Source organism: Diadema setosum, chromosome 11 (assembly GCF_964275005.1).
Source record: "Diadema setosum chromosome 11, eeDiaSeto1, whole genome shotgun sequence".
Lineage (NCBI taxonomy): Eukaryota > Metazoa > Echinodermata > Echinoidea > Diadematoida > Diadematidae > Diadema > Diadema setosum.
In genome coordinates this window covers 27,378,448-27,392,758 of record NC_092695.1, presented here as the reverse complement: position 1 = coordinate 27,392,758, position 14,311 = coordinate 27,378,448, and the positions used below count along the sequence as shown (strand labels likewise).

Below are 14,311 nucleotides of genomic sequence, written 5' to 3'. Positions count from 1 at the left end.
TTGCCACAGAGAAAGATCAACATGTGCGAACTGTTTTTGCGTGCTACCACGACCCCTCTTTTTGTGGGCTGAGAATCGTAATTTCAGCAATGTCGTTGACAATTCCTCAACATTTATCTATTTTTTTTTTCATCTCTTGTTCTCTGTCTACAATCCCATATCAGTGTGAAGATATTTCCAGCATCTGTAAGTTGTGAAGGTTTCTTTGGCAATCAAATAATGATTGGCACTTGACAAAAATACCCATTTTTCTCTAATCCTTTAAAGACAAGATGTACTCAAACCAACACGGTCAAGACTTGAAATGAATAATGCACACAAAAGGCTGATTTAATCTCAGTCCCAATTCTCTTTCTGCATCTTCTTTCGAGTTACTCCAACTGTGAAGTTCTAACAAGAGAAATAAAAATCTTGAGTACAGAATATCACATAATGGGGATGGCAAAGTAATTATGCAATGTTATGCCAGGAGTTTTTCAGCATTCAAAGAATTAATAAGAGTCCCCTGTGATCATTTTGCTAGATATGTACCACACCAAAAGTAGAGTCAAAATGAATTCACTACATTTTTACATCTGGTATCTACCTCTGTTTCTATACATTTATTGGCTGTTATATCACTACTTACAGGAAAATGGAAACAAATGAATACACATTACCACAAATAAGTTTCCCTTGACATAATACAGGAAAAGCCACTAGTTGCACATTGGAATATTTCTAGTATGCAATCAAACTAGTATTTATGTTCCTGATAAGAACATAATGTCAAGAGTGGAGAAATAAGTATTGATGTATTTTTGGACACAATGCAGCTTCTCAAAGCAGTTGCATCATAAATTTGAAAAAAGACTGTGATTTACCCCTTTTCCTAATTTGATGGCATTTCACAGGGCATCTGCGAGGAGGTACTGTATAAACACATACATGTTCTGAGAAGATACTAAAAAAAAAAAACCACACATAACCAAATTTTTTTTTTACCTGAAATTTCAGTGGTATTTTCTGCAGCCAGCAATTGAGCAGTTAATTGCTGAACAAGAAATACATGGACTTTTACTGTAGCGTGCCTCTTGCATTGAAAGAAATTTAAAATTGAGATGTGGTCGTCAGATGTTCAGCATCAATGCCCAGACACAGACACACACACAGGCACACACACACACACACATGTGCATACAAACATTATTTTCATAAAGAGTAGTCACAGTAGCTTCTACTCCTATTTATTTCCCGTCTTGAAGGCATGTGGCATGAAAGCAACGTGAATAAGAAAATTCCAGGGCAAAAGAGAAGAAAATGGTAAGATGTTTTCATGATTCCTTGTCTTTCATGAATGATCTCAAACACACACACACACACACACACTTGACGTGGTTCAATGTAAAACTAGCCTTTGAAAAGAACATCATAACACATCCAAAATCTTGTGAAAAAGACCATGTGACTGTTCCCTTAGGAACCAATGTGCAATTCTTTCCTATGCATTCTTTCCACAAAATGAGCCACTGGAAAAAAATGCGACCACTATGATTACCTATTCATATCCTGGTTGCTTATACCAAATAGCAGTATCTATTGTGTTCACATTTCAAAGTCTCACCACTTTCATTCCATGTGAGCATGTTAACTGTAGATAATCGCAAGATCTGTGCTGCACTCCTGTGGGATTGCCATCTAAATTTGAAGCAAAACTAGAAAATTTTTCCACCAAACTTTGAATGGCCTACATGTGGCAAAGATGTAAATTTACGTCTTATGTCACATCAAGCTTGTTTAGTATCAATGAGAAAAGTGTCAAATCAGTTGGATCCTTCTAGTATCTCTCTGTCTAAATCAAATCAATACGTAGATTGAGTTTGAGTTGTATCTTTTCTGACTGATGAAAGCATCAAGAGTCGTCCATGATGCATCACTCAGATGCCATACCAAGATTACTTCTCATCTCAAATTCTTTTGGCTGGGTTCAAGTTGTCTCTAATCAACAGCAGATGTCAGAAGATGACATGTCTGAAGCGTGGTTCGTCATGACGGAATTGCATCCTCATGAATACCATGTCTGGTCGCCCAGTTCGTGTCTCTTTAGTGAGGATGATTCGGCGAGAAGACGCCACTCTCGTGACTCTCCGTGGAGCTGGACCGCGAGAAGCCTATCCTTGTGCTGGTTGGGGAGGGGGAGGGGGAGGGGGAGAAGGAGGGACTGGGTTTGAAGCGAGGCGGGGGCGTCAAGCTCTCCCCTCCCTGGTTCAGCTTCCACATCAGCTCCTCGTTCTCCATGGAGAGCCGCTTGTTGACGTCCGTCTCTCGCTGGTACGATTCTCGCAGGTGGACATGTTCCGTCGATAATTGCCTGCAGGGAATTGAAAGTCACCAATGCATGATGATCAAGACTTTGACGTTTTTAGGGGGATACAAGAGTAAGTCTACATGTTGCTATTTTAACACAAGAAGCTTACAGAGATGCATTCACAAAAGGATGTTTTGTCCATCATTTCGTTTACCATAACGGGGGCATTAGAAAAATATATTCTAGCTTTCTCCAAATTTGGGCAAGGGCCTCATACCTTGTACCAGCAAGAGCTGATTCATTCAGCTTGTCTAAAAATGAGACCTAGTTGCCCAAGGTCAGCAAAATATTGAGCGTGTAGCATCCTGACATTAAAACTTATCATTTATCTATATCGTTAGAGTAGCCATTTTTTTTCTCTCTCATACTTTTTTTCTTTTTTGATCCTACATTTCTTCCGGCATGACAAGGGTTTATGGACAACATGTTTCACCTACCTTTCGTATTCAGTCTTTTTGGCCATCAACGCATTTAAGTCCTCCACTTTGGCTGTCAGGAGGTTTATCTTTTCCTCTTTGTCTGGGATCCTTTCCACCTGAGGCACACAACAAAAAGAACAAGAGATACAATGTCTTTCTTTGAGGAGCATAGGTAAGCACTTCACGCTGTTCAGTGAAGAGACGAAAGTGAGGTAATGACAATACTGTATAAGTTGCAATTTTCACAAATTTCTCAAATCACAGTCAGAAATGTTGCGTTGTGCTAAGGTACATTGTAATAGTGCATTTATGATACTGTCGGTGTCAGTTCATGAAACCAACATCTCGCGAAAATGTCTTTGACCTCCTCATTTGCTAAAATATCTGTAGGAAAAATGTAACAGCTCATACAGTATATCATGTAAAGAACGGTCAAAGAAATTCAAGAGACCTTATATAACACAAAAATTTATTCACTTTTAAAAGAGGACACTGTTGTTATCTATATCAGATAAATATTCACTGCTCACTTGATGGTTGATTGTATAATCTTTAATCATGTGACAACAATTTCGATATTCAAACTCAGGCCACTCATCACTCTAGATGACTACATGTAATTACTGCCAAAAGAAATAGAAAAAAGAAATTACTGCCAAGAAAAAAGGCCGTTGGCTCCAATTCACGAAAATTTCATGCCACGAAAATATCCTGCTTTACAGTATCACACTGCAACTGACATAACAGCTTTGGACAAATTCACACAGTTCATCCTGCTTGGGCAAGTTAAAGTGATTCACCATCTCTCTCTTACCTCCTTCTCCAGGGCCATCTTACTGACCCTGAGGTCGTGGATTTCTTGGTTTTTGATTTCCAGGACAGCTTTCATGCTGGTCACCTCGTCTGGTAGGTGCTTGTACTTAGCTATGGCCTCCTGGATGAAGAGCATTGTTTAAAGACAAAAAGTTTTATAGAAGTTCTTTAGCGGTGAATCTACAATAAATTGAGAAAAAAAAAGTATTAAAAAAAGAAAAAAAAATGGTCAGACTCTATTTGTAACATATCCTTGGAGCTTTGTTATGTGGAATCCCTTTCTAACAAGACAATAGGGAAAATATATAACTTCATTGTGGAATCACTAAAACAATGAAATATCAATTCTTCTACTCACAGTGTATCCAATGTTTCCATCATCATCATCATCATCATCATCATCATCATCATCATCATCATCACCATCATCACCATCACCATTATCACCATCATCATCATCATTATCACTATCATCACCTACAGCAGCATTCTCATTTTCAGTAGTAGTTGTATGATTAAAAAAGAAAATACTCAAAACCGAGGAGACAATGAAGAAAAATACATACATACTTGCAGATGATTCAAAAATATATGATCATAGAGAGGGAATATAAATAAAGTGCTGGTTATAAGAGTACCACTGACTCTGCCTTCTAGATAAATAGTGTAGGCATAGACATATGATCTATATTTATTGAGATAAAGTCGCTAAGGGCAAATGTGACCTAAAAATAGCATTGAAAACAAAGAATAAACCTTTTCAAGGAAGTACATAGATGAGAATAGCAAGCTGTAAGTTTTTGAAGCCTTATATCCTCTACGAAGGGAGATATTCCTAGGGATGTTGTTGGTTCTACCACCTGACAGTGAATGATGTACTATCGTTATCGTTTACCGAGATGTGCACGAATCTATCACGAGGATTAATGAGGCGTCGTAGAGAAAATAATGACTTGGGGCCCATTGGAATAAACAGTGGAGCAGCCAGCCGCTCTGCATCAGCAAATGCGATTTGAAAAGAAAAAAAAAAAAACAACTTTGTGCTATTCTCTTCAAATCTCTGATACATGAGCAACATACCATGAATGCAATGTAATCGCTTTTCTTTGTTCCGTATGTTTGCATTCATGACTTGCTTATTTTCTAGCTTGTTAAATCCTGAATCACCAACCATCGGAGAATGAGAATGCACTTTTCTTTAAAGAATAAAAAGACAAAAGCCGTAGGTTCAATTTCAGTCTTTCATTTTTTTTTTATTTTTTTTTTCAACAAAAAGAGATCATAAACCATTTGATACTGAATTCACCCTACCACTGAGGTTCTTTTTTTTTCTGTCTTTTTTCCCCCTCTCCCAATCATAACAGCATATTTGTCATGCTTTGTTCAACATATGTCCTTTTCAGAGCCCAGGAGAACTACAAATACATGCGTGATGAAATATTATTTCGGTGATTTTTGCTTTGAGTCCACCACTACTGTGGACTCATCCTCAGTCTGTGCTCATCCATGATGGCCCGGACTATAAACAGCAATCTGCATCATGGGACTCCTTGGTACGAAGGTCACCTATCATCGACAGCAGTTTGAGCACTTTCTTTCCTTTTCCTTTTTTTAATCCTTGAATGGCGGCAGCAGCTTCATCACGATTTGGCCCCATTCCTATCTTTTCCTCTTAGGATGACCAAAAAAAAAAAAAAAAAAAAAGATGCACTTTTGCCTAGCATGCTCCCTAGAAGTGCAGTCAACCCAATTTGCTGTAGGGAGGGGCTTACAATGGGGGGAAAAGTGGAGGGACTGTAACTCTATTTGACACAAGATCACGTGAGGTCTGGGACGGAAATATGTTACCCAAAAAAGAACACCCCTGCTGTTGACACAGTGCTCATCGAATCTATACTCGTATCTCAATAAAAACAAACTCTGTGAGGAAACAAATGGATTTCAGCTCAAGTGTATCTGTCTATATCATGGATACAAAATCAGGAAGATGAACAACCATAATTAGACTATGGTTTCCCCCTTCCCCCCTTTCCCCACAACCCCCCCCCCCCACACCCTCCATCACCACTGAGCCATAAATCTTTCTATATTGACCACCAACCTTACGATGTATAACTACTTTACAAAACAAAAACAGACTCAAACCCACATCACATGGTACTTTGCTTGCCAATGCTGGTAGAGGCAGCTAGAAAATTGGTGTCCCATTCAGCAATGTGGAGGTGGAAATGAAAATTATATTGATGATGATAGTGGAGATGATGATGGCAATGATAATGATGAAGCATCACAGTGAAGTAGACTGACCTGTACTTTAGCATCATCCTCCTTCCTCAGGGCCTCCTCTAACTCTTGGATCCTCTTAGTCTGGTTGTCACATTGATACTTCCACTTGAACACCTCATCCTACAGAGAAAACATTACAGAAATGTCAAATTCAGAGGTTAATAGATCAGAATATATCTGTATTATACTGATCTCCTTTTCTAGAGGCACTTGTCTGCAAAATATTAATCATGTCTTCATTCAGTAAAGAAACAGAACAAGATAAAATACTAAAACTGATTTTAAAAATGGTAAAAGGCTTTGCATTCTGAGGATTATATAACAAACATCAAAAGCCAGACTAAGACAAGAACATGAAGAAGAAGAAAAAGAAGAAGAGGAAGAAGGAGGAGGGGGGGGGGGGAGAAGACGAAGAGGAAAAAAGAGAAGGAGGAGGACAAGAAGAAGACAATGACAAAGATGAAGAAGAAAAAATCATGATGATGAAGAAGAGAAGCAGAAGATAAAGATGGAGATGAAGAAGAAGAAGATGCAGAAAGAAAGAGATGAAGAAGAAGAAGGATAGAAGAAGAAGGATAGAAGCAGAAGAACCAAAAGAACAAGAAGAAAAAAAAAAAGAGAAAAAGGTAAAGGTAAAAAGGTAAAGGAAAAACATAACATTCTTCTCCCATCTCCATTGTCTCTATTCATCACCCTCACCTGTAGCTCCCTGGTCCTCTGATCGGCGTCTGCCTGGACTGACCTCACCTCCTCATCCTTCTCAGCCATAACGGCCTCCAGGTGGTCCAAGTGGGACTGGTTGATCTGGGACACGTGGTCTGCGTGCTGCTCCTCAATGTCATGAACCAGACTCTGGTGGCTGGCCGTCATGTCACACATCTGGAATACAGAGACAATGGTGAGAAGATGGAGAACGTGAGATGGTGAGAAAGGAGAAGTGAAATTAGAAAAGGGAGGGATGGAGATAGATTGCGAAAGAGAGGGAGAGAGAGAGCAGGATGTTTAGGGTAGCAGTCAGATAGATAGGTAGATAGATAGATAGATAGATAGATAGATATAGACAGATAGATAGATATATAGACAGATAGATACACATACATATAGATAGACAGAGAGATAGATAAACGGGATGTTTAATACACGTAAATGTTTCAAACTTTTTGACTCTCCATTTCTTCTCAAACAAATTTGCGCAAGTAACAGCAGCCTTTAAAGGTGCCCATAGGTATCCATGCTTTATCATTTGAATACCATTTCATTATCATAGTTAAGACGTCACCATCAGAGATACATTGTACATGTCTTGTATTTGATGGGCAATCTTTAAAATCCGATTTGCTTATTGGGAATGGGGGAATTCTACAACATTTATTATCAAAGGTCACTGCTTGATTTCATCTGTCAAGTTTGCTCAAGTTTGCACTGAATTTTATTTTGTGCCATTCTTTTTCTCAATCATGTTTTTTTTTTTTCCTTTTTTTTCCCGCAGATTGCACCCAGGTACAAGCAGGAACAGGATGAGCTGCTATGATATCACAAAAAGATTCCCTAATCAGCAGATGTCCTCCTCTGGGTACTAACCTCCTGTTGGTGATCATCTGTAAGTTTCCTGATCTCTTGCGTGTGCTTGGCTTCCACTGGAATAACAGGAAAAAAAAAACAGCAAAGAGAGGATTATTACATCTTCATGTTAAAAACAAAACAAAACAAAACAAAACCTTCTTGGCATCTTCAGTTCACTATTGACATGTCACATTCAATTTTCATAACTTCAGGAATGGTTATCAATCTCAAATTCATTGTCATTTTGAGAATAGTTGCAAGCAGGGACAGTTACTGACACAATGGATTCAAAACTTTCAATGTCTTGTGCAAGTACTGTACTGCTAATAATAAAGGAGATCTTTCTCTCTTTCTCATTTCAGCTCAATTTCTTTAGAAAATGCTGGAATATTCTAATGACAGCATGATATTAAAACAAACAAAAAAGTATACCCACAGAAGTTATATGAAGTATTAAAGGGGTGAATGGATGGATGAATGGATGAATGAATGGATGGATGGATGAGCTGATGGATGGACGGAAGGACAGATATACTGCCAAGATATACTGCCACAGTCCCACATATTGACTTACGTGTCTGGATCTCCTTGGAGTGCTTCGCCCGCAGTGTCTCATCCAGTGCACCCATCTCATCTAGGTGATGCAGCTCCAGTCTCCTGGTCTCTTCCTTGTGACAGTGGGTCTCCATGTCTAGCTCCTCCTTCAACCTACACACCTCCGCCTCTTGGATCGCTAGCAGGAGATCAGAGGAGAATGACTTGGTCAGTAAGCGAGACATAGCAAGGTCACACGACTGCAAATCCAGAAATTTTCGCCTGTATGAAACTTTGGCGAATTTCATGAGGAGCCAAGATGCATGCGCACGTATAGTGCATGCAAAAGTTCTTGTCCACACAGTGCATTGAATGCCAACAATGAAGTATGTTACCATAAAAGTACTCACAATTTTTTCATGTTCGGCAATTTTGCAAAAGTTTCATAGCGTGAATGTTACTGGTTTTACAGTATACATATCAGTATACATACAGTATACATATACACTTCCTCCTTTATCAACATTTACATCAAGTGAAGTGTTCACTTTACAAAGTGTAAAATACCAATGTGCATGTCAAATAGTCTTCCAGTTGGATAACCACCATAAATAGCAAATTTCCAAATTTGTTTTATGGCACAAACTCACAAAGAGTAGGATTTGTTGGAATATCACCACAACATATCGAGAGCTATCCAGTTATTTCAGTCTTCTTCTTCTTCTTCTTCTTCTTCTTTTTTTCCGAATTGCTGCAGTTCAGCTTTAATTCCCCCCCCCCCCCAGAGTCTTGGAATATTTTCGTTTAATATTCATTCCACAACAGGGAATCTCTCGAATGCTTCCATAGCACCTGCATCCCCCAGTAAACCTCCAAGCTTGTCAGAGAGGGAAAGAAAATCAAAGGAAAGGAGAGAGATTTAATCCCAACCTTGACCTTTCATATTGTCATACAGCAGGTGGCAAACTATCCATCACATTTCACACCTGTATCCAAGTTTCGTCTCGACACAGGTCTCCAACCATAATCCCCTGACTGTAATGGGACCTAGCTCTGGTTAATCATCAACGGCTTTGTTCCTCTGGGTGAGTTGGGTGAGAGTGGTGGTAGCAGGGGAAATTTTCACTTCCTTCATAAATATTACATCTGGCAGCATATCACACCCAAGGTATACTACTGTCAATTACAGAATAATTTCCCAAAGGTTAAGATATCCTTAAGCAATCTCCCTTGAAGGATTACATGCCTTTCTCCACAGAGATACAAGTTTCACACTGAATAAGATTATCTCTAAATTTAATATTTCACCAGTAATGTATGTATGACCTTTCAAGGGCCTTACTTCACACAAGGCTGCATTCCATTTTATGCATTCCCTTGAAATTAATTAAGTGAAATGATTGCAATTCGACACCATTACTGCAGGGAAGATATTCTACAAACAGTTTTTAACAGAGGCGAGCATGTTCTTGTGAGGAAATTTACAATGCCCATTGATACCTGCTCTCTTCTATTATTGCACCTGCAACCCCTGCATACAGTTTGCCATTCTGTATCAATTCTTTTCTGGGCATCATCTCATGCTCTCCCGTCACAAACTCCCATTTCCGCTCCGGGGAAGATTGGACAGAAATCCAGGTTAATCAGCATCCAAAGCCCTACTTCTAGTGGCTATCTTTTACCTCTTCTCTTCCTTCCACCCCCAACATCCCATTTCACAGCTGATTACATCTCAATCTCCCTCCCCAAGCCAGACAGCGATGATTCTGCTCATCCCTCATCCCCCCCCCCACCATTGGGGATGCGATCCCGACTCTCACCCAGTTTCATGGTGGTGGCTACCTTAGCTCTGCTCATCCCTCATCCACCACCCCCACCATAGGGATGCGATCCTGAGACTCACCCAGTTTCATGGTGGTGGCTACCTTAGCTCTGCTCATCCCTCATCCACCACCCCCCCCCCCCCACCATAGGGATGCGATCCTGAGACTCACCCAGTTTCGTGATGGTGGCTTCCATGGCTCTGCTCATCTCCCTCCCCCCCCCCACCATTGGGATGCGATCCTGAGACTCACCCAGTTTCTTGGTGGTGGCTTCCATGGCTCTGCCCATCCCTCATCTCCCCCCCCCCCACCATTGGGATGCGATCCTGACTCACCCAGTTTCGTGGTGGTGGCTTCCAGCTGCTTCTCCAACTCGCTGCACCTGGCCTTTAACCTCGGGACGGAGAATGCCTCCACCTTGATCACACACAAAAAAAAAAAAGAAAGGTAACATGAGGACAGTGTTCAATTTCACATATGAGCCATCTTTAGCCAAGGACGATGACGAGTTCAACAGAATAGTTCAACAGAGTATATCTATTGGCTAGTCTTTGTTTTTGTTTTCACAAATGAATACAATGAGTTGCAGATAATGACCATAAATACTATAGAGTGACTCATTATCAAATGAGTGATGTAGCAATATGAACCACCTCCTACAGTGACTAATTTACAAACAACAGCACATAAAGAGGGTAACATACACATACTGTGAGTACATGATTCAATGTACGACAAACAATTTGTACAGCTAGACATTGCACAACTGTCAGATGCTCTGTTGTCAATGGAAAATGACGATAAATGTTGCAAAAATTTGCAACCTCCCCCAAAGGCTTATTGCTGTCATTTTGGTCATGCACTCCAGAGAATGTCATTGGGATCCACTTGTTGAAGGTCAGACGTGATCATAAACTTCCTTGCAAAGCAAAACATCACCCCCCCCCCCCTCTTAAAAAAAAAAAAAAAAAAAAAAAAAAAATCCTGATGATTTCATGTTACTTTAGGGATCAGGTTTCTCGGTGGATTTGTCTTCCCAAATCAAATCAAATGCAACTAGCAATCAGTACTGGGATCATTGTTAGATTTGAAACCCAAACCACAGAGTTTGACTTGATTCCTAGTTAGCATTGGTGTTCAATAAAGGATTTAGAAAATCATTCTGATATAAGACACCATTCCTGCTCTGATTTGAGATGAAACACTTGAGTGAAAATATTGATCTGCATCCCCATGCAGTGTGAAATCAAGTCAATGTCGACGCATGTAAAGATGTATTCACCTCATGTGTGAGATATTGCACTAGTACGGACATGGCGTCGAAGCCTACGCTGGCTTGGCGGAGTTGATCTTTGGCTAGGCTGAGTTCGCGGTTGCTCGTCTCGCAGACAGATTCCAGGCGTTTGATCTCCAGCGACGCCTCGCCGTTCATCAGGGACGTGTAGACGAGGTCGGGAGGTGTGGCATGGAGTGGGTGGGGCGCCGGCTTCCCTTTCTGCCCATGCTTGCCGTCAGAGTGAGGGTCTGTGTGACATGGGGAGAAAGACAAAAAGTTGCTGCATGGATTAGACATCGCTTTGATCAATTAGGCGTACATGTATCTCGCCTCTGTGTTGCTGAGTTTATAGTCAAATGGTTTCCCATTTTGCTAAACAAAACAGGATACTTATCTTTTTAATATGATTTTGCCTGGCAATTCATGGAATGTCATATTTTCAAAGCAATGCAAAGTGTACTCACTATAATTTATTTATTGATTGATACAATACCTATAAACATCTTGACCTATAACTGACCCCCATAGCTAAAATAACAACATTAAAACTAGTGATACACTGAATATCTAAAGAGAAAAAAAAGACACAAGATTACACAAAATAGATGGAGAAACTGCGTATATGAAAAGGCATTACATATTGCCGACATTAAAGGCAATGAGGAAAGGTGATTTAACTTTTTATGTTAGTGATTAAACCTGTTCACTATATTAAAGTAGTAGCAGCAATAAAGGACAATGTGAAACTTTGGGGAAAAATAGACAAATGCATGGAACACGGAAAAAATGTGACCCTTTTTCATCAGAAAAAAATCAATGCAACAACAAAGTAAATATAGTTATCACCATAGAAACAGCATAGAACCCTCCAGGTAACTGATCAATGAACGCACAGCGTTTCATGGCTCCGGGGTTTATACGACACAAACAAACTTCATATGACTATAATCAGTGCGCAGCGGTTATTGCGATTGCGTACTTACCCCTTAGGACCGATGAAAACAAGTTACAGAAATACATGCTTATTGTTACAACATCAACGACCAAATGGCTAATGCAGGAAAACCGCTCTTGCACACGTCACAACCTGTTTATCTGAGAAAGGTCAACACTTGACGAGTCCATTTCCTTTATGCTTCGGCCCGTATCACTCCTACAGCACTAGGCAATCACTACCATGTTGATTCCTGCGTATGAAATTTTGACTCTGCTGTATTACCAGTAAGAGAGGAAACGAAAGGTTGTAATACTAGTACCGGTAATCTTAACTGAAGCAAAACCACAAGGATCTGAGATATCCTTAACGATTACTGAACAAGTTTTCACGATACCCAGCACACAGGTCTAGGAACACATCTTTGGCGACTCTGTGGATGATGAGTATCACATACTCATGACTAAAATAGTTCTCAGTCCCACAAACTGCCTGTGGTTTGACAACAGCTGTCTTTCTCGCTCGCTCTCTCTCTTAAAAAAAAAGTCTGAATTGGAAATTCAAAAACTTTACAACACCACTGACAAGTGACAATAAACCTGTATCACTTGAGATTATCATCACACATACAGTATGAACGTCTTCACACATTCTTAATGGTGACCAGAAATTCAAGCTGTGCTTTGGAACCAAGTGGAATGGTTAAGGTTCATATGGTGATACATGTATTTAGTGCATATTTTGCTACACAACGTTGCACACTGGCACTCGTCTGACGGTCCCAGACCAGTGAAAATCACTGTCGGACCAGTAACTTTTTCAGGAATGGACCAGTAAAAAATAGAAAAACTGGGTACATACTGGTCCGAGAGACAGGTCAGACCAATAGAAAAAAACTGGGTTAGTGTGCAGCCCTGCGCTACATTATGTTTTATATCATCGTTCCAAGAGTGCCTAATTCACTCATGATGTGGGGATAAGAACAGTTGCTAAGCTGTGTTACAACAATAGATTGCTCTTGCCTATCTCTGCCGGCAGTATTCATGGCAAAGAGTGAGATATGCTCCCACATACAAGGAGCTCGATGGCAATTAATCACGGCCACTTCCTGCCTGTGGGGGATTCATAGGTGCGTCAAGTCCACCATCCAATACCACCGGATTCAATCATGGCATATGGGAAATGCAAGGCTGTGAGTTTACAAAGCACATCCTCTTTAATACTTGGATATATATCTCCCACCTTGGGATCACGTGATAACCTGGTTTATCATCCGTATCAAAAAATCCCCCCCAAAAAACAAGTATTCCTCAGCATTAAAGGAACACACTTGTTTCAGCACCAAATAGTGTATGTTCCCCAAGAAAAAGGCTGATGTTCGCTCAAACAATTTAACAAAAAAAAAATTATGACGCTGACTTGCAAACTCTAGGAAGAAAAAGAGTTTCTCATATGAACTTGCTGATGTTTGTGCTTACTGAAGAGTACTTGTAAGCATTTGATTAGAGACACAAATCTGGATACATTCATCTCGATGATTCCTTTTTTTTTCTTTTTTCTTTTTTTTTAAAATAAATGATTGAGTATCAGCAATCTAGATCAAAAAGTCAAAAAACCTTTTACCTCACTGAAAACTATTTTTTTACCCAAAAGGCAATATTTCATGTCAAATTATTCCCAGTTGACTAGATCTAGCCTGGTACACTGATTTTAATGGAACTTCCAACAGATGCCTTACAATTTCACAACAAGTCAATTGAGAACTATTCCTCTGATAGTGAAATCAGTCATTGTACTATAATCTCTCTAATGCCATTTGGGATGATATAAAATGGTGCCTACTGCTCAGCAGATCAGACATTCACATCCCTCTTGTTGTCATATTGTAAGATAGGTCCACACAATAAATGAATGCTGGATTCAGAGAAATTTGAAGGGAGATTTGTTTGCAAGGAAACATTGTGTAATCATGATTTGCATATGTGCAAATGGGACATATGTCAAAGCTCTGGGAAGCAACATGTCAACTCTGAAATTCACATATAATTTTACCCAATTTTAATAAATCCTTTACTGTTCTGTTTGTTTTGAATGTTTGTGAACTCTACTGAAGTAAACTTGAATACAATGTGCAACATCAAGGCCAATCACAACTGCAAGACCGAATTTGAAAGGTATTATAAAGAGATAATATAAATGCAATGATAGATATCCAACTGTGTAGTACAAATAAAAAGTAATAGATTGGGTTACATCAAGGACATAACCTCAAAAATGGCCATAAATTTATGGATACACATAATGTACAACTTTGCT

At 39.6% G+C, this 14,311-nt stretch overlaps 1 protein-coding gene across 1 annotated transcript in view; it reads right to left on the bottom strand.

Moving 5' to 3' along the window:
- Nucleotides 1–1,209: 1,209 nt before the first annotated feature.
- Nucleotides 1,210–14,311, bottom strand: part of LOC140234623 (uncharacterized) — a 68,431-nt gene continuing 55,329 nt past the window's right edge. Inside the window, exons 6-14 of the mRNA XM_072314650.1 lie at nt 11,068–11,309; nt 10,121–10,202; nt 8,003–8,161; nt 7,447–7,502; nt 6,565–6,744; nt 5,887–5,985; nt 3,581–3,700; nt 2,785–2,882; nt 1,210–2,350 (exon numbers count right to left, since the gene is read on the bottom strand). Of these exons, the coding sequence (XP_072170751.1) occupies nt 2,083–2,350; nt 2,785–2,882; nt 3,581–3,700; nt 5,887–5,985; nt 6,565–6,744; nt 7,447–7,502; nt 8,003–8,161; nt 10,121–10,202; nt 11,068–11,309 (1,304 nt within the window). The 3' untranslated portion in view covers nt 1,210–2,082. The remainder of the gene's footprint in view (nt 2,351–2,784; nt 2,883–3,580; nt 3,701–5,886; nt 5,986–6,564; nt 6,745–7,446; nt 7,503–8,002; nt 8,162–10,120; nt 10,203–11,067; nt 11,310–14,311) is intronic.